This window comes from Miniopterus natalensis, chromosome 4 (genome assembly GCF_054644295.1).
Source record: "Miniopterus natalensis isolate mMinNat1 chromosome 4, mMinNat1.hap1, whole genome shotgun sequence".
NCBI classification, from domain to species: Eukaryota; Metazoa; Chordata; class Mammalia; order Chiroptera; family Miniopteridae; genus Miniopterus; species Miniopterus natalensis.
Genome location: NC_142084.1, coordinates 77,766,820 through 77,786,795, shown reverse-complemented (window position 1 = coordinate 77,786,795; position 19,976 = coordinate 77,766,820). Strand labels below are relative to the sequence as shown.

The following is a 19,976-nucleotide window of genomic DNA, read 5'->3' as shown; positions in this document are numbered from 1 at the left end:
TGTCTACCTGTCCCCACTGTCAGCTCCATGAGGGTTGGGACTTTGTCTTATTCAATGGTGCGTTCCCAGCAGGTACAGCGCCCCCTGGCACTTAGTAGGTGCTAAGTAAATGCTTATTAAGGAAAGGACTAAAAGGTTTTTAAACAGGGGAGTGAGAGGATCTGACTCATGTTTTAAAAGACTCCCTCCGACTGCTGTGGGAAGAACAGCATGTGCATGTGGGCAGAGCAGGGAGATCTGGGAGGTCCAGAAAGTGATGATGAGGTAAGAACCAGGGTGGTGGCAGTGGAGGGACAGTGGAGAAGTGGTCAGAATACAGGAGGAAGGGGGGACATAGAAGGCAACTAAGGGAGGGGGAGGGAGGCAGGGGCAGGAGAGCAAGGATGAGAAGGAGAGAAAAGTACATGACCTGTGACTTTGATGAGGGGCTGGGGGTGGGGAGAATGAAGACAGGAGAGGAGGAAAGAGGCCAATTAGTGACTAGGATGCCTAATGGGCACAGCAGGGATGAGGTCCAGGAGGCAGTAACAATAATTATAGTTATATAAAGAATAATTATAGTTATTGTTATAACTAGTATGTGAGGTCTATGCTTACATTATCCATCACATGTCACATACTTATTGAGCACTGAGAACGCAGCAATGATTGCAACAGACACAGTCTCTGCCCTCATGAGGCTGATAATTCTGTTGACTTGAGACAGAAACTAAACAGATTAATGGGTTAAGAAAGAAAATGTACTTTAAGGTTAGGTAGTGATAAATCCTGGGGTGGGGTGTGTGTGTCTGTGTGTGTGTGTGTGTGTGTGTGTAATAAAACAGGGTAAATGACAGAGAGGAGAGACTATGTTGGACAGAGTCTGACACCCAGTAAGGATTATAAATATTTGCTAAAGACTTAATGACATCAACAAATAACAGGTGCTAGTAAGGATGTGGAGAAAAGGGAATCCTCGTGCACTGTTTTGTTTTTTAATATGTTGCATTGATTTCAGAGAGAGGAAAGGAGAGGGGGAGAGAGTTAGGAACATACTGATGAGAGAGAATCATCAATCCGCCGCCTTCTGCAAGCCCCCTACTGGAGACTGAGCCCAAAACTCCGGCATATGCCCTGACCAGGAATCTAATCATGACCTCCTGGTTCATGGGGGGATGCTCAACCACTGAGACACACTGGTCAGGCCCCTGTACACTGTTGGTGGGAATGCAGACTGGTGCAACCACTGTGGAAAACAGTATGGAGTTTCCTCAAAAAAATTAAAAATGGAACTGCCTTTTGACCCAGTGATCCCACTTCTGGGAATATATCCTAAGATATATGGGAAGAGGGGGGCAAAGGGTGGGGGGTATGAGGGACATCTGTAATAATGTCAACAATGAAGGAAAAAAAGACTAATGACACACCCTGGACAACGTGGCTCAGTTGGTTGAGCATCAACCAAAAGGTCTCATGCACCAAAAGGTTGCTGGTTGGATTCCTGGTCAGGTCACATGCCCAGGTTGCAGGCTCCATCTCCAGTCGGGATTCGTGCAGGAGGCAGCCAAAAGATGTTTTTCTCTCTCCTTCTTCATTCCTCTCTCTAAAAAAAAAAAAAAAAAATCTATGAAAACATTTAAAAAATATGTATCTTTATTGATTTCAGAGAGAGGAAAGGAGAGGGAGAGAGAGAGATAGAAACATCAATGATGAGAGAGTCATTGGTCGGCTGCCTCCTGCGTGCCCCCGACTGGGGATTGAGCCCGCAACCCGGGCATGTGCCCTGACCGGGAATCCAGCCCCCATGGCCTGGATCCTAGGTCGACGCTCAACCGCTGAGCCCCGCCCGGCCGGGCTAATGAAAGCATTTTTTATTTTTTCTATTTTTCTATCCTCACTCGAGGATATTTCTTTTCATTGCTTTTCAGAGAGAGTAGAAGGCAGAGAGAAACACTGATGGGAGAGAGACATATAGATTGGTTGACCCAGGGGCCAGGGATGTATTGATCCTGCAACCAAGGTACGTGCCCTTGGTCAGAATCGAACCCTGGACCCTTCAGCCCACCGGTCGATGCTCTAACCACTGAACCAAAACAACCAGGGCTCAATGAAAACATTTTTAAAGAAAGGACTTAATGACAGAAAGTGGACGGTTGATTTAGCACGGTTGTTTAGGGAAATGATCTAGATATCCCCCAAAGTTTCCATGAGGTGAGTTTCTTTCCTGTTATACAGAAGAGGGGAAGTGAGGCAGAGGGTTAACGTGATTAGTAAGGATGTAAGGATGAAAGTAAGGATGAAAACTGCAACCCAGAGAGAAGGGACTTCAAGGTGGAAAAGAGCTCGTGCAGAAGCGGGGGGTGGGGGGTGGGGGGGTGTTGGGGGGGGAAACGGTCATTAATGGGGGCGGAGCAGGTGGGCCCAGAGGGGCACGCATTGACCTATGATGTCATCCGGACGTTAGATAGCGTAACATCACCTGGGCGTAGCCCCATTTTCCTTCCCCGACAGGTCCTCTGTTAGTCAGGCAAGGTCTGCATCAAGCCTCTCATTGGCTACTCGTGTCGTCAATCCGTTTAATTATTTCAGTCTTCCGCCCCGCCTTCCTGAGCCGGTGTCTGAGAGGCTGACACTGCCGTCACTTCAGAAAGGTCCGCATTCCTTCCGCCTTTCTCCGGCGGACCGGGGGAAAGGAAGGTGGATCCCAGGCAGCCCCCACCCCGGGGGCTCTTCTTCCACCTCTGATTGGCTTTTCTGGGTGTCCGTCTATACGTCATCCGACGCTGGTTGGCTAGCCTGCCGCCGCTCTGCGCGGCGCCGGCCCCGCCCCCGTCGGGTGTTTGTGGTGGGGCTGCGGAGCCGCGGAGCCCGCCGGAAGCGCCAGGACAATGGGGACCCGGGACGACGAGTACGACTACCTATTCAAAGGTACGACCGGTGGGGCACAAGTGGGCTAGGGGCGGTGACTGACACGCGGGCCGAAGTTGCGTCCAGGCCGCTGGGCCCAAATCGGAGCCCGGGGCTTGGGGCCCGGCTGGGCAGTCAGTCGAGAAGGCCTTAGCAGACTGGTCTCGGTCAGCTTTGGACCGGAGTGTGCGACCGTGCAGCCCCGACAGCCTAGAGGGGCCTGAGGTTCCCAGGATGCGCCTAGGCAAGGCCGGAGCCCAGAGGGGGTGGGGCCATGAGCGGTGGGAGAGGCCGTTGGGGGCGAGGCCTCCGGAGGGGACGGGACCGCCGGGTGGTGCGGGACCACCGCAGCATTTGCTGGGCTGGGCTGGGTAGAAAGCTGGGGTGGGGGCGGGACCCTTGGAGGCGGAGCTAGGATGTGATGGGCGTGTCCAAGACCAAGGCGGGACGGACGGGGGCAGTGCTCTTCACAGGGTGGGCGTGGCCAGACGTGGCCGCCAGTTTGGAGGCAGGGTTCGGGAAGAGAGGTGGACTATGCGGCTTGAGATGTGTGTTGGGAGATACCGGATTGTGTGGAGGGCGACCTGGTGTGGAGGTGGGGGGACTGTGTGTGTTGGACCCAGGCCTGGTGGTTAACAGCAAGTTATCTCTCTTAACTCTTAGAAATCTTTTTTTTCCCCCAAGAGGATGTTAAATCGTTTAATGATTAGATATAATGGATGATACACAAGCTTCATTCCCAATTATAATTTTATCTGGTACCATAAAAATATGGAAGGCTTCATGAATTTGCAGTACTTGAGCAGGGGCCATACTAATCTCTGTATCAAGCCAATTTTAGTATATGTGCTGCTGAAGCAGGCACACACTTAGAACTCTTTTGTGCCAAGATGGCATGGCTCAGTGGTTGAGCATCGACCTATGATCCAGGAGATCTAGGTTCGATTCCCAGTCAGGGCACAGGACCGGGTTGCTGGTTTGATCCCCAGCGGGGGGTGTGCAGGAGGCAGCCTATCAATGACTCTCATTATTGATGTTTCTATCTCTCTTCCCCTCTGCCTTCCTGTCTCTGAAATCAGTAAAAATATATTTAAAAAAATAGTACTCTTTTGTTAATCTTCACCCAAGGATATTTTTTTTCTCCATTGCTTTCAGAGAGAGTGGAAGGGAGGGGGAGAGACAGAGAGAGAAACATCGATGTGAGATACACCAGGGTGAGGTATGTGCCCTTCACTGAGAATTGAACCTGTGACCCTTTGGGTCTGTGGGTGATGCTCTGACTACTGAGCCACACCAGCCAGGTCCACACTTAGAATTCTTAAAAGCAGTACCAAGTACCTGCACTTTTCTAAGCTGTTTACACATGCAAATTTATTGAAATCCTCACCAACACTGTGATGTCAATTTTATCCAGCCTCCTCTTTTATGGACCTGGAAACTGGGGTGCAGGGAGACAAGGACATAGTGAATAAGTGTTAGAGAAGAATTTGAACCCAGACCAGTTGTTGGCTTTACCACTTGGGAGTGTATCTGGGGGAGTTTGTGGCCAGGATCTGGGACCAAGGTGTCAGACCGCCTCCTTCAGCACATGCAAGATGATGCCTTGGGTCTGGGCCAACGTGCCGGAGGATTTTACCAGCTGAAGGGACATAGGGTTCTGGGAGCCTCAAGTATGACCTAGGCAGGTCAGGCAGCCATAGCTGGTCTGTGTTCAGTTGGGGAGCTCCTTCACCCTGCCTCAAGCTGAGGAGACTTGCTACATGTCGCTGGAGTCCTTTGTTTCTCAGCTCAGCTAGTTTAGGGCTCACTGGCTTCATAGCACCTCTGTGCCAAGCTGGACCTTGGCCAGGCCCTCTGCTTTCTGTGGTGGGATTCTTGGCTGATAGTGGCTGCCCTTGAGAGGTAGCTCCTTGGCCCTCGTGGGGTACATTTGCTCTGCTGCCTGCTGTGTGAGGGTCTGTCTCCCACACCAGCTATTCGTATCTTTCCCTCATTAGGGGAGCTCTGCTATCCCTGGGAGTGTGGTCTGTGTCTGGAACTGGCCTTGGATGACCATCCAGCATCTTGGGGTGGGGGGCCCAGGGATTTTGGGGATGTGAAGAGGGGTGGAACTCTCCCTACCTGGGTGAGGGAGTATCCATTCAGAGGTCCAGAGTCCTCACACAGCACCATGGCCTCTGGGAGCTGCCTGCAGGCTGATATGTCACTGGCAGTTGAGGCTGTGTAGTCAGCAGGCATTAGGCCAAGGCCCTGGTGCTGACTGAGCCTTGTGGTTGGTCTCACCTTAGAGGCAGGGAAAGCTCTGTCGGGGTTTGGGGGACTGGTGACAGGTGGTCTGGACTCCAGTCCTGCTACAGCTGGTGCTTGTCTGTACTCATCCAGCCCTTAGGCAACTGCTCCTGGATCAGAGTGGGACACATACCTGGACCTGGCATTGTCGGGGCAGGGGGCATTCCCCCAGTCACCCCCTCCAAGTTTCTGTGGTCATTTGCTTGTTATTTTCAACTGTTGGCTGTTATAAGTAATCCAGCACCAACTGTTTGCACAAGTCATCTTTTGCCCTTTGGGTTATTTCCTTAAAGTATGTTCCCAGAACTACAGTTACTGGGTCAGGGGCAGTGGAGCAGCTATGTACTTCCCAGGATTCGTCTCTAGTCTACTTCCTGGAAACACTGATCAGGCTTCTGTGGCACCTGGCATGGGGGGAGGGTGCCCGCCTGCCCTGCTGCCCTCTCCCACTGGCCTCCTTTTCTGAGTCCAGCAGGTGTCCTGCCGACCTTCTCAAGCTGAGTGGGAGGTGAAAGTTTAATCCACAAGGTCAGGGTTCTCCAAACTGTGGTCATCTGAGACCTCCCCTTCATTATCCTTATTGAAGTACATCCCTCTCTCCATTATCTTTTAATGTTTGTCTTTAAATTCACTTAGGTTTTCATTCCCTTAAATGGGAAAAGGAAAGTCTATTTGGCTCTGGCAAATAAAGAAGGGAGGAAGGAAGCTGGCAGGCAAGCCACAACCCTCACATAACTTACCATAAATATGGTGGGTAGACACAAACATAAATATGCTGCAAATGCCCCCCACTCCCCGTCCCCAGTCCCTCCTGACACTCCATGGCCTGCAGAGGGTCAGGCCTGGGCATTAGAGAAGTGTCCAAGACATGACTGCACCAGAAAGGTTGACCAGGGCCAGCTTTCTCCCTGGCCCTACCTCCTGGTTTAGGATACCCTTTAGCAGAAAAGGGGGCAGCCATCCTCCCACCCCCTGCCCTGTGCCCAGCCGCCCCTAGGCTTTGGTCATCTTCCCCTGGCCTTGTCCTGGGCACAGAGGGGTCACACCTCTCATTTTGGGACACTGGTTTCCCCCTGTCCAGCCCTCCCACCAGTTTTTTTGTTTGGGTTGCCGTATCACAGTTGGCTCCCCTGACCTCCATCGCCAAGGCCAGCAGATCCGGGTTGTCCCCATGTAGTGTTTATTTTCCTCACTCCACATTCACCCCTTCCCCAGGAGTGAGGTTGTTTATTTGTACCTAATTATAGAATCTCAGTTATCCTGCCAACATTTTATTCTGTCAGCTGTGGGTCATTTTCCCAGCCCGATCAGTCCCCTAGGGCTCCCCTGACTTCTCTGACCAGGCTGTGGTGTCTACAGTGGAAGCAGTGGTGTCCCCAAGGACAACCAAGGCCTTCCCAGAGCCCCTAGCCACTCACCCATAAGGACGAGGTGAATGTGGGAGGCTTCCACAGTGGCCCAGAGCCTTGTCCTCTGGGTTGTGTACACCTGCCTCATATATGAGTCCTTTTGGGAAAGGGGGTGAGGAGAGAGTGACTGCCATTCCCGGTGCTTGCCTCTCTCTGCCAGGTACTCCCAAGGCAGCCTCCTGGCTCTGCAACATGGACGGGACCCCACCAGGCCTACTGGTCCGGGAACCAAGCACACCATCTTCTTCCATTGCAAATGGTGGCCCTGCCTGTGCCCCAGCTTCTGATAGCTCTTCTTTGTTCTCTAATTTCCAGAATAGCTCTGATAAGATTGCCCCCAAGTGCTGGTGCTGGAGGCTGGGATAATCAGGGTCTGCTTCCTGGAGGAGAGATGGGGCTCTGCTCTGCCTGAAGTAGGGGGGTATGCCCCCCACCGGAATTGCTACTCAGTCTGCCTGAACATCTGAGTATGGGCCCTGGGGGTGCTACACTGTCATGGGGCAGGCCAGAGGACCCAGGCTTTAAAGAGGTGCCATCTCTTTATTTTTGCCAACTGGCCTTGCCTGCCCTGCCATCGAAGTGGCATGTCTAGGGAGGCCATTTCCTGGCCAGCATTGCCACCAACTTCTGTGGAAATGCTGTGGGTTGTGTCCTCAGGGCCCTTTATTTCCCCAAGACAATAGATCGCTTGTGCTTTTGACAGTGCTGTTCTCATTCCCACAATATACGCAGAGCCAACCCAGCCACTGCCCTGTTGGCCATCTCTCTGCATTGGGTACCTGTGGGCCAGGCCATGTGGTGGTTTGTGGGGAGAAAAGAGGCCTGAACTGAGGTTTTGAAGGAAGAGCGGAAGTTTGCCATCTATTCCAGGGCATCAGATGCCTTAGGTTATGGGAGAGGAAGAGGCTGAATTCAGACCCCTGAGCTCAACCCTGGACCCAGAAAATCTGGGTTCAAATCCTGCCAGATCACTTTTCAGCAGGTGGACCAAGTGAGCATGGTTGGAAAGTGGAAGTGAGCCTGCTTAGATCCTTGCTCTGCAGCCTTCTGCTCACTGTGTGTCTTGGGCTTGTCGTTCCCCTGTCTGTGCCTCAGTTTCCTCATCTGTAAAATGGGTTACATGTGTCTTCTGTGAGGTGATGTGCATCAAAGGTTTTCTTAGCACAGATTCATTAAATTTTCTTGTTATTATTCTTGGTTCTGAAGCAGCCAGCCCAGAGAAGGTGTTGGGTTCTGGGGGTTGGGTCATCGGCCCTCTTCTCCCCTGTTGCCTGAGGATGGTAGCCTGGAGGCTCTGCAGCCACTTTAGCCACTCATTTGTTTGTTCACTCTGCCTTTGTGTGGGGTTCTGCACCAGGTCCTGGGGATACAGCAGGGAATGAGACCATCTGAGAGCCTACCCTTGAGGAAGACTGGAGAAAAATAAATGAAACCTGGAGGGTGTGGGAGGGTAGTGAGAGCTACGGAGGAAAGGCAGGGAAGGAGAGTGGGGAGTGTTGGAGGGAGCGGGGTTTTAAGAGGACTGCAGGGAGGGCCCCCTTGATCAAGTGCCATCTGAGGCATCACATGCAGGAGATGAGGGTGGGAACTAGGCAGGTACCTGGGGAAGAACATTCCAGGCAAAAGGCAGCATGCACCTACACATCTCTGAGTCCTAGTGAGGAGGCCCGTGTGGCAGGAGGAGAGTGAGCAAGCAGGGGAGAGAGAGGAGGTGAGGGCAGGGAGGGGACGGGCAGGTCTTGGAGCGCCTTTTGGGCCCTGAGGAAGACTTGGGCTTTTACCCCAAGGAAGGCTGGGAACCCTGGAGGGCTATGGACAGAGAAGGGGCACGCCCTGACTCCAGCGCTCACAGGTACCCCCTGGTGGCTGCGGTCGGAGAACAGCCTGTTGGTTGGGGATGAGTGTGAACTCCAGGACACTGAGAGAAGGAGGCTGCCTGGACTAGCTAGGGTTGGGGCAGTGACAGTGGTAAGAAGTGGGGGGAATCTGGACATGCACACATAACGCTTTTCATTGAGGAGAAATTTTTCATCCTCACCGAGGGTGACTGAGCCTGCAGTGCCCACAGCTCTCCACCAGGCAGATCCACCCTCAGGTGCCAGAGTCCAAGGCCCATACTTGGAGGTCCATGTGGTTTCCAGCTGGGGCATCTAATCAGACTGCTGTATGATGTTCCTTCTGTGCTGCACATATACCCATGCATGTGTGCACACACTGAGACACAACTCCCAGTCCCTGGGACTGAGGCCAGCCTTTCCAGGCCCAGGACCTTCCTGGACCATCTCGAGTGGCCCCACTGCTAATGGGAGAGACCCACCGAGTCTGCTCTGCCCTGCTCTGGAGGGCTCTTGTCCTGGATGATCCTGCAGGATGGTCCAACCTTGGGGATGGGGTGATGGGAGGGGTAGCAGGCTCTGTTCCCTCTTGGTTACATCCAGAGGGCACATTTCTGTTTTGAATAGGCAAGTTGGCTGTGTTGAGCTGAATGTTGGTTTGCTTGCAGCTGCTTTCCATGACAATGCAGCAGGGTGGGCATGGAATGTGAGGCTTCTCGTTTCCTGTTACTTAAAACTCCAGAGCCAGATCCTTGTCCGTAGGAACCTGGTGGAACAATAGTAATAATTGCTTCCCCACCTGTCTTAGGGGGCTAGATGCTGGCTGAGTTCTGATCCTGCAAGCTTTTGGGTCTCCTTCCCTGAACTATCTCTTGTTCTTGTCTCTTTTCACACCTGTGGAAAGGCAGCCCAGAGAGGTTAAGTGACTTGGTCAAGATCACCCAGCCTCAGAGCTTACTTGGGCTTCCAGGCTGCAGTGGAAGTTTGGGGGTTGATGGATCCCCAAGCCACCTGCCTGCCTGGATGCCTAGGTACCTATGCCTTAGCTGGGGAAGCCCTGCCCTGAAGAGCCAGACATAAGCGGGGTTATTGTGCTTTCTGTAGTAGCTATGTTTCTGGAAGCCTGGAGCTACTGTTTGCTTCTACATCAAGAAATGTGGTGCCTCAGGCAAGGGGCTCTAGGAGAGCTCTGACTCCGCTCTGTTGTTAGCTGTCACAATTCCAAAGAACCCAGGACACTTCTGTGAAGGCTCTGCAGGTGGACGTGGATGGCGTGTGAGTCTTGGCTTGGGGGACTGTCCTGCTCTGGCCCATGGAGCCTTACCTATATCCCTCCCCACCCCTACAGTGGTACTCATCGGGGACTCAGGTGTGGGGAAGAGCAACCTGCTGTCCCGCTTCACCCGCAATGAGTTCAACCTGGAGAGCAAGAGCACCATTGGTGTGGAGTTTGCCACCCGCAGCATCCAGGTCGATGGCAAGACCATCAAGGCGCAGATTTGGGACACTGCCGGCCAGGAGCGCTACCGTGCCATCACCTCTGCGTGAGTGGCGAGGATGGGGAAATGCAGGAAGTCATGGACATAGGGCTAGTGGGCCCCGAAAGATGGGTAGGAGTTGGGCAGGAGGAGAAGAGGAGAGCACAACCCTGAGAGCAGTTGGCCCAGGGTGGAGGGATGAGAACCCCCAGGAGCTATGGGACCCTTGGGAAGACCAATGCCCACTCTTGACAACATTGTGACCTCATGTGGGCATGTCCTATGGCCCCTCTGACCCCGGGAGCTCCTCTGAGGCACTGCTGTTTTGCTGGGTGCTGGCTGCACAGTGAGGGCTATTATCTGGCCCTGGAGTGGGCCATTCCACTTTGCCCTCCCCCTCAGTCCTGCCTGCTTGGCCTACCCTGCCTGGCTTTGTTCCCAGTTTTCTCTTCCCTCAGCTCTCCATGACCAACCAGCCATCAGAACCTACTCGAGCTACCTCCTTTTAGGTCCCTCCCAACACCCTGGCCAGTTCTCCATTGGTCACATGCTGTCCTCTGGATGCCCTCCACTGAAGCCTGGTCACCTCTCCATTTCTTTAATCCTTCAGGGTGGATATGTGTCCATTCATCTCCTTTGTGGGCCAGGCATCAGAGCTCTTGCCTAGCAGCAGCCCTTTTCCTGCACAGGCACTATTTCCTTCTCCCCTTTTTGTGGGTGTTTTCTGACCTCAGGCCCTAAACTCCCTCCTCAGGCCCCATAGTCCTGAGCTGAATTTGGGGCACAAAGCCCTCCTTCAGCTGCCCCTTGGCTGGGTTCTGGGGGCCCAGGAGCTGCTGTCCACAGAGTCTTGGGGGCCCCAGTGGGGTGCTGTTGGGAAGCTTATTCCTGGACCCTGCCCCCTGTCCCCATAGGTACTACCGCGGTGCAGTGGGTGCATTGCTGGTGTATGACATCGCCAAGCACCTGACATATGAGAATGTGGAACGCTGGCTGAAGGAGCTGAGGGACCATGCTGACAGTAACATTGTCATCATGCTGGTGGGCAACAAGAGTGACCTGCGCCACCTACGGGCTGTGCCCACTGATGAGGCCCGTGCCTTTGCAGGTGAGCGGCTACCAGTTGGAGAAGGGTTTTACTTAGGGTCAAGGCCCTCCCACAGGGACCAGCTCCTGACAGCGGGACGGTGACTAAGGCATCGGAGAAGTTTCTGGAAAGCAGGCAGCACCCTCCAGGTCTTTCCCATTTTCCCTGGCTGTGAGCATGGCCGCAGTGCCAGCTTCCCCTCCCCGAGGAATGGGCATCTCGGTCTTACCTCCTTGGCCCCAGCCCTCCATTTCCTGGGCCAGGTGAGCAGGCAGGCACGTGAGGGCCCCTAGAGGGTGCAGGGGAGCCCCCAATCACCTGGGCAATATTCTATCTGTTCCAGAGAAGAACAACTTGTCCTTCATTGAGACCTCAGCCTTGGACTCCACCAATGTAGAAGAAGCTTTCAAGAACATTCTCACAGGTGATCCTAGGGCCTGGTGGGGGCCACAGGAACCCCAGCAGGACTACCACAGGTGGTGTGGGAAGGGCACCAGCCACACTGGTTGCACTCTCCAGAATGCAGCCCTTGAACCTTCTTTCCTTAAATCTGCCAGTCAGTCCAATCAGGAGGACAGACATGGCATGCTCCATGAAGTCAAGCCAGATCCCACCCCTACTAGCACTCGGGATCCAGCTCCATGTGTAGACCTTGCCATGGCTCTACCATGGAACAGCCAGAGGGAAAGACATATGGCCTTGGTTCCAGAGCTGGTCTGGGACTTTATTCTGAGGAAAAAGGGGTCTTTGATCTTTAAGAAGAGGCCTGGGCTGGGGATGGTATCTCTGTGACCAGAGGTGGGTTCCACCCTTACATAGGGGAGAACCCCTATGTCATGGGGTGCGGGTAGGCCACAATGGGGGCCTTTGGGAGGGGCACAACCTAGGGGGCACTCCCTAGAGGAGGTGGCATCCAGATGGATCCTGCAATGGGGCAGTCAACACAGACAGGGGAATTCAGGGCACTCACCTCGCATCCTCCCATTGCAGAGATCTACCGCATCGTGTCACAGAAGCAAATTGCAGACCGCGCAGCCCACGACGAGTCCCCTGGCAACAATGTGGTGGACATTAGTGTGCCGCCCACTACCGATGGACAGAAACCGAACAAGCTGCAGTGCTGCCAGAACCTGTGACTGCCCCGTGCCTCGTCCAAGTGTGCGTGCACACCCTCGTCCTTCGCCTGTCCCTCACCGTGATGTTTTCCCTGACCCGACCCTCTGTCCTTCTGTGACGGGCTCCCACCCTTCCACTGAGCTCTGCACAGTCAGCTGGGGCTTAGGAAGAACAGGAGTCAAGCAGCACCATCTATCTTTTTCCCCCCGCCCCAGGAAAGCTTGAAACCTGGCTGCTGCTCCTGCTCTTCTTGGGTCCCATCGGGCCTCTGAGTGGGTTGGGGAGGATGGCAGGATGGACAGGGCCAGCCAGAGGCAAGAGGATGGGCACACCAAGCAGGCTTCTTCAGTTTTCCACAGCAGACTCCAGGGAGCAATTACCTCCCTTCCTCTCTGGCCAGTTTTCCTACCCAGAACCCTCCTCCGGGCTGAAGCCTGAAGAGCAAGTGACCAGGGGGCTGGGGCAGGCAGACACAGGCTCCCAGCACTACTACCCATGCACAGCCAGCACTGGCACATGACTTTGACCTCGGCCTCTCCTGTGCGTGCCTGAATCCAGCTCCTGCCCATAGATTTGTGCTGGGAGAAGCCCCAATCCCCTTCCTTTCTGCACGCAGCGCACTCCCCACCCTTCCCTATGCCCTTCTCTCTGTCTTGTCTCCCTGTCTGGTCAGGAACCTGTTTGCAAGTGAAGCAATATCTCAGTGTTTTGTATATACAACTGCTCTTGTAGCCTTTGGTTTTTTGTTATTGTAGAGAAACAGATTCTTTATACACTTTGTAAGATTGACGCCAAACCCCAGCTCTCAGATCTCTTATTCTCCCTGTGGCCCCTGCACTGTTGCCTCAATGCCTCATTTCTCTGGCCCATTACTAAAATGTATAACCCAACTTCCTGGACAGAAACCTACTGCTGCACTTTTGTCTTCTTTTTCTCCGCCAGATGGCCACCCCTGAGCCAGGCCCCTTGCACACATCCTGCACTGGGCCTTACCACCAGGCTCAGCCTTACTGGGAGCTACAACACCAGGCCTGAGCCCCTGCCCAGGATCATGCAGAGGCCTCCTGAGCTGACCACGGGGGTCCTAGGGTGGGTAGGGGTGGGATGGACCCTCTCCAAGCTTCACCTGTGGCAGGGAGGGAGGGAAGGCTATAGGGGCTGACTTTAAACTCCCTGGTCCTAGGACTACCAGCTCTAGGACTTGAGGGTGGCCCTTCAGGAGGGGGTGGGCTCTGTCCACTGCTCTTAATGCTCTAGCTGGCCACTATCTGGGTCCCAGCAAGGACTAGTGAGAAGGGCTGGTCCAGATGTTGGTAGTACCACTTCCACCCCGGCTCTCTCCATCCCAGACTGACCTCTGAGGAGGGTTGAATAGGATGCTGGTGACAGAGAAGGACTGAATGGGATGCTTGTCCATGTGGGCAGGACTGGCCTAAGCACTAGCTCCTGAAATGGAGGAAGAGGAGGCATGGTCAGCCCCTGCCCTGCCCTGACCACGTGACCCAATGTATGATTCCTCTCACTTGAGTGCCTGCAGCTGTTCTAGAAGCTCCAGTCTCTGGCTAAAACCCCTTGTGCCCTTGACCCCTAGGAGAGCCACCAGAGGGGGATTCCAGGCTCTGGCTGCCCTGCCTGAAGGAATGGGTAGGTCCAGACATCCCTCCAAAAGAGCTCTGAATCATAGGGGCTTTTCTGACAGGAGTTGGGTGAGCTAGGGCCTATGTTCCAGACAGGAGCATTCTGGACTGGGGATCTGATGGGGTGCACATTCCAGGGACCATTTACATAGACCCCAGGTCCCCTGGGTTTGGGTAGGGTGGGCTATGGAGAGGGCAGAGGGTGAATGGGAGCTTCAGGAGGGCCAAGTGAAGCACTGAGGCACCCAGAAGGGTTTCAGGTGGTCTAAGATTAAATTTTTCTGGAGCTTCAGATTGGCCAGGCCCTGAACCACATGCCAGGGAACAAGATCAATATGACTTTGTCCCCTTTTGGGGGGCGGAGGGGTTGGTGATGGTCCAGTGATGCTATTTCAGTTACTCTAATTTTAGTAATTTAATAAGCACAGCATGCTGGCTTTGTGCCAGGCACTGTTCTTCAGGGGTTTTTGTGGTGTTTTTATGAAAAAAAATTACAAAAATTTTTAAATTGATTTTTAGAGAGAGAGATTGATTTGTTGTTTCACTTATTTATGCATTCATTTGTTGATACTTGTATGTGCCCTGACTGGGGATTGAACCCACAACGTTGGTGTATTGAGACAATGCTCTAACCAACTCAGCTCTCTGGCCAGAGCTACATTACAAAATTTACCATCTCAACCATTAAAAAAATTTTTTTAATTGATTTTTTCTTTTTTTAGAGAGAAACCAATTTGTTGTCCTGCTTATTTATGCATTCATTGGTTGATTCTTGTATGTGCCCTAACCAGAGATCTGACCCACAACCTTGGTATTTTGGGATGGATGACACTCTGAGCTACCTGGATAAGGACTTCTCAGCCATTTTTAACAGTACAGTTCAGTGGCATTAAGTGCACTCACATTGTTGTACAACCATCAGTCTCCAGAACTTTCTCATCTTCCCAAAATAAAACTCTGTCCCTGTTAAACACTAACTCCTCATCTCCCTCCTCCAGCCCCTGGTACCCACCATTCTACTTTCTGTCTCTATGAATTTGTCAAAGAATGTCCAAACCTGTAGAGAATTTTTATAAAAATTCACTTGGGGATAGCCCTGACCAGTGTGGCTCAGTTAGTTGGAGTGTCATCCCATACACCAAAAGGTAGCAAGTTTGATTCCTGATCAGGGCACACACCCAGGTTGTGAGTTATATTCTGGTTGGGGCAAATGCAGGAAGCAACCAATCTATGTTTTTTCTCATCAATGTTTTTTTCTCTCCCTCTCGCTAAAATCAAATTTTAAAAATTTATTTGAAGATAAATTATCAGAGTTTATACCTGGAAGCAAGATCTCAACAGACTTGAGAAAAATGCTTTAGAGAATAACAGTTTGCAATTCCTTTTATGTATTTGAGATTAAGGAGGAAGACTACATGAATGTGGGAGAGAGCAAGTTGGTGATCAAATTACAGAATAGTTAAGATTATGTGCTCTCTTGTGCTTTAGAAGGAGGGGTCTGAAAAAAGGCATTTCAAAGGTGTTAACCTAGATGCACAGAATTAATGGATGACTTGCTTAAGGCAAAGATTCTGTCATCCAGCATATGACTTCTTTACTAAAAGAAGTCATATGCTGGATGTGACTACCCACTGTGACCTGCCCAGTTAGCAATTTATGGTCAGACCATCCAGTGAGGTTACTTTCTGTAGAATCCCCCTCTTTTTTTCCTGTCATACAGTATTTTTCCTTTTGTGTCTGGCTCATTTAACTGAGCATGTCCTCAGGGTTTATCCATGTGGTAGCAGGTGTCAGGATGGCCTTTTTTAAAAAAACATACATCTTTATTAATTTTAGAGAGAGGAAGGGAGAGGGAAAGAGATAGAAACATCAACGATGAGAGAGTCATCATTGATGGGCTGCCTCCTGCACACCCCCTACTGGGGATCGAGCCTGCAACCCGGGCATGTGCCCTGACCAGGAATTGAACCTCGATCTCCTGGATCCTAGGTCGATGCTCAAACCGGCTGGGCTGGCCTTTCTTTTTAAAGCTGAATAGTATTCCATTGTGTGGATGGACCACATTGTGCTTACCCATTATCTGTCGATGGACACTTGGCACTTGGGTTGCTTCCACTTTTTGCTATTGTGGATCATGCTGCTCTGAATGGTGTGCAAATATCTGTTCAAGTCCCTGCTTTCAGTTCTTTTGCAGGAGTTGCTGGATCACATGTGTTTAATATTTTTGAGGAACCGTTACTGTAAATAAATTATGACATAAAAGAACATAGTTCCACAAAAAATAAATTTATGTCATAATTTAGGTTAACAGTTCCTCAAAAATTAAACCTGTAATTACCATGTGATTCAGGAGGTGGGCATAATTTACCAGCCTTGATTTATCAACAGGGAACAGAAGTCATTGTGGAAAAATTAAACTAATAGCTATTAAAAAAAAAAGTGACTCTCCCAGGGTCCCACAGCTAATAAGCAATCAGGTTTCTATCTCAGCGCTCTATTTGTAACCACTAAGCTATAAGGCTTCTTCCAATGTTTATTGAGTGCTTCTATGTGCCAGAAAGCCCAAACAATTGAAGAAAATGCCCAGGTAATAGACTGGGAAGAAGTATACCAAAATTTAAAAAATATATTTTAAAAAATTTATTATGAAAAAAATCATTATGGATAGAATAGTCTAATGAATCTGTAGATGAAAAAAGGGATTCTATGAAAAGTGATCTCATAGGGTGATGTGATCATAAATTCCTATTTGGTCTGGTCATGGTGGGTGGTCACATTGCAGGCATGTAACTTTTTAGTAAAGGGTTTATCCTTGCCTTAAGCAAACCTTGTCCATTGTTTTCTGTGCATGCAGATTAACACACCATTGAAATGCCTCTTTTTAGACCCCTTTCTAATGCGAACCACCCTCTCAGACTCCTCCTTTAAGATGTAACCATCCTCAAGAGAGCATAATCTTAACTATCCTATAATCCAATCCCCACTTTGCGTTATCCTACCTTCATATAATCTGTTCCTTCCTTAATTTTGAATGCATAAAAGAAACTGCAAACTGTTATTTTGCAGAGCATTTGAGATCTTGCTCCCTACACATGTCATCAGTTTTGTCTCAAATAAAGTCATAAAAATTCTCTACAGGCTTGAACTGTCAAATGAGCCCCTGTATGCTACCACCAAACTTCATACAGACTAGTTTCACCCTATAGCAACTATCTTGCTACCATGAGAAAAAGGCCAATAGAATCTCCAAGTCATTGACCCTGTCATCATTTGACCAAACCAATGCCAGCATCCATCCTCCAGAATAAAAAAAAAAATTATCTTTATTGTTGAATCCTCCAGAATTCTTGTAAGTAAAAATGAAACTTGTTGTTGAAGCTAACAACAACAAAAATCGGCTCATTAATGGACATTAAATCTGGTGGATGAAGGTTTGTTGAGGAACAGGATAATTAGTTTCAAAGTATATTCCCATAAACCACTTATTAATAAGTACAACATACTGAATCATGCTGGAGGAACCTGGCAGACGATTTTAATCAGGTTAGCATAATCAGTGATGGAAGAAATCAACATTCTATGCCTCTTGATGTATGTATGCACTGAAAACACCACTTTTGTGGTTCCTCTCCCAAATGCATAAGTCATGAGGAAATATTAGACAAACAACCGTTGAAAGGCTTTCTACAAAATAACTAGCCTGTAATCTTCCAAAGTATCAAGGTCGTGAAAGACAAGGAAGGATTGAGGAACTGTTCTAGACTGAAGGAGATTGAATTAGGTAACAAAATAGAACGTGATCCTGGGATGGATTCTGGAGCTTTAAAGGACTTCATTGAAACTATTAATAATATATAGGAATTACATGGTAATATTGGATCAATATTAATTTCCTGATTTTTAAGGTTGTACTGAGAGTATGTGGAAAAGTGTACTGAAGAAAAATACACTGAAGTATTAAGGGTTAATGAGATACCATGTGTGTAGCTGATACTCAAAGGATTCTGAAATGTTAACAATTGGGCAAAAGGTTTATGGGAGCTCTGTGCATTATTTCTGCAACTTCTATGTAAATTCAGCATTATTTTAAGATAAAAAATTTAAAACCTGAGTGAGTAGATTTAAACATTTGATGTGTTGAGCTGTAATTGTTATCCTTATTGGAGGCCAAATTATCCATTTTGTGGCCAGTGGAAGCTTCTTCTAGTTGGCCAACACTGACACTACATTAGTAGGTAATGTCTTTGGTAATTCTTGTGCTTTCTGGTATATCACGATGTGCCAAGTTTATTTTGTACATTTCCCGGACCAGACCCAGAATCAGACTTTTCCCCAAGGTTCTCTGGTTCCTTCCATTGGAAATGGTATTTAAAGACCACAAGCTTAAGGAGTGCTCATTGCAATGAGGTTGGACTTTGTTTCTGACCTTTTTAGTAGACAAAACTAAGAAATGTTTGCTTTTTCTAAAGATAAAATATATCATGATACTCTAAATTCAAGATACTCCCAATTCAATTTCACTCCCTCTGAAAAGCCCAGTTTTTTTACATCAACATAATTATTCCTTTGTTTTATCCCATGCTACACATGCAACATGTTTAGAACAACAATTTTAACACCACCACCACCAATATAGTAGTGGTATGTACAGTCAAATTGTTGTGTTTTAAAGTCACTAGGAGTTCATCTTTGTGTTGTTTTGGCATCAACTGGATGCATAGGTTCATTAGTTTTTGTGTTTAGAGGTATCTTTAAGTTTTGTTTTATAATTATATAAAATTTGCATGGTTGTAAAGTCAAATATATAAAACTTTTTAAAAGTCTACCTTCTATCTCTGTCCCTTCCATCCTATTATTTCCCTCTATAGGTAATCTTTTTAAAAATGTTATGATTTATCTTTTAATTTAGAAAAATATATGCTAGTATAACAACAGAATTTAACTGAGGCAATTGAACTCATCTGTATATTAAAGGAGAGGCAGGAAGAGTATTATTGAGGCTTCTTGCATGTGCTTGAACTCTGCCTAGCATTTCCCCCCTCTTCTAGTTAACTTCCACTCATACCTTGTCAGTTCAATTGCTGCTGCTTCAAGGACATAATTTTGGATTTTCCAAATTATTCCATGATATGCTTCTCTCACTTGCTACAATTTATCACTTTTGTTAATCCTTACCCGAGAAATTAAAAAAAAATTTTTTGTTGATTTTTTTTAGAAAGAGTGGAAGGGAGGGGGGAGACAGAAATATCAATGTGACAAAAAAACCACATTGATTGGTTGCCTCAGGATCGAGCCTGCAACCGAGGTACATACCCTTCACCAGAATCGAATCCAAGACCCCTCAGTCTTCTGGCAGACACTCTAACCATTGAGTCAAACTGACCAGGGCTACAATTTATCACTCTTATAATAATTTATAGCATAATTAATTATTTTAGCTCTGTCTCATACCCTAGATTAGGTCCATAAGGGCAGCAGTATTTCTCTTACTCAACATTGTGTTCCCATCGCCTAGCACAGTGCCTACTCATAATAGGATTTTTAAAAATATATATGTATATGTATTTATTGATTTTAGAGTGGAAGGGAGAGGGGGAGAGACATTGGGATCCAATCGGCTACCCTCTGGTGCAAAGGACGATGTTCAGCCGAGCCACATCGGCCAGGGCATAATAGGCTCTCTTTATGTTTATATTACATCTAGTGAATGAATCTATTGCATGAATGAATGAATGATGTTGGCTTTGGGCTCTTCCACAGCCTCTTAACCTCTCTCTCTAATCATCTGTTTTCCCTCTGTAAAATGTGAGCATACGTGTCTCCCCCAGGATTGATGGGAAGCGTAAGGGAGGTGACGAACACTCAGATCCCTTTGACGGGTGTAAAATTCTATAACGGTTTTATTTATTAACAAGCACTGGTTACCGGCAGGTGGCGGTAGCAGTCCCTTGCCGGATTGGGGCGGGGCCAAGACGGGGGGGTGGAGCTGGGGCAGGGGGCGGAGCTAGAGCGCGACAGAGGCGGAGCCAGCAGTTGCGGCGCAGCAGAGCCTGTGAGTCCCAGGATACCCTGTCGCCTCCGGCCCCGCCTCCCAGGGTGGGACGTGCACGGCTATTAGCCAGTGCAGTCGAGGGGCGGTCACCATTGGTCGGCAGCCTGTGGGCTTGGCGGGCGGTGTCCGGACGCAGGTGCTGGCCGGAGCGGAGCTAGCGGCGCTGACGGGACCGGCCGGGCCGGGA

The 19,976-nt window shown here is 49.6% G+C and overlaps 1 protein-coding gene and 1 pseudogene across 1 annotated transcript; one reads left to right on the top strand and one right to left on the bottom strand.

The window, feature by feature from the left end:
• The first annotated feature begins 2,799 nt into the window (after positions 1-2,799).
• On the top strand, positions 2,800-13,005 carry RAB11B (RAB11B, member RAS oncogene family). Its single transcript, XM_016203476.2, has 5 exons — positions 2,800-2,907; positions 9,768-9,963; positions 10,812-11,005; positions 11,328-11,408; positions 11,975-13,005. Exons 1-5 carry the CDS (start codon positions 2,868-2,870, stop codon positions 12,118-12,120), a joined length of 657 nt encoding a protein of 218 aa, XP_016058962.1. The 5' UTR covers positions 2,800-2,867; the 3' UTR covers positions 12,121-13,005.
• Positions 3,652-3,751, bottom strand: LOC148093381 (U6 spliceosomal RNA; annotated as a pseudogene).
• Positions 13,006-19,976: the final 6,971 nt, after the last annotated feature.

Coding starts and splice junctions, on each gene's coding strand:
- RAB11B (XM_016203476.2), top strand. CDS start 2,868: ATGGGGACCCGGGACGACGAGTACGACTACCTATTCAAAG. Junction 11,006..11,327: donor TGAGGCCCGTGCCTTTGCAG/GTGAGCGGCTAC, acceptor TATCTGTTCCAG/AGAAGAACAACTTGTCCTTC. Junction 11,409..11,974: donor TTTCAAGAACATTCTCACAG/GTGATCCTAGGG, acceptor CTCCCATTGCAG/AGATCTACCGCATCGTGTCA.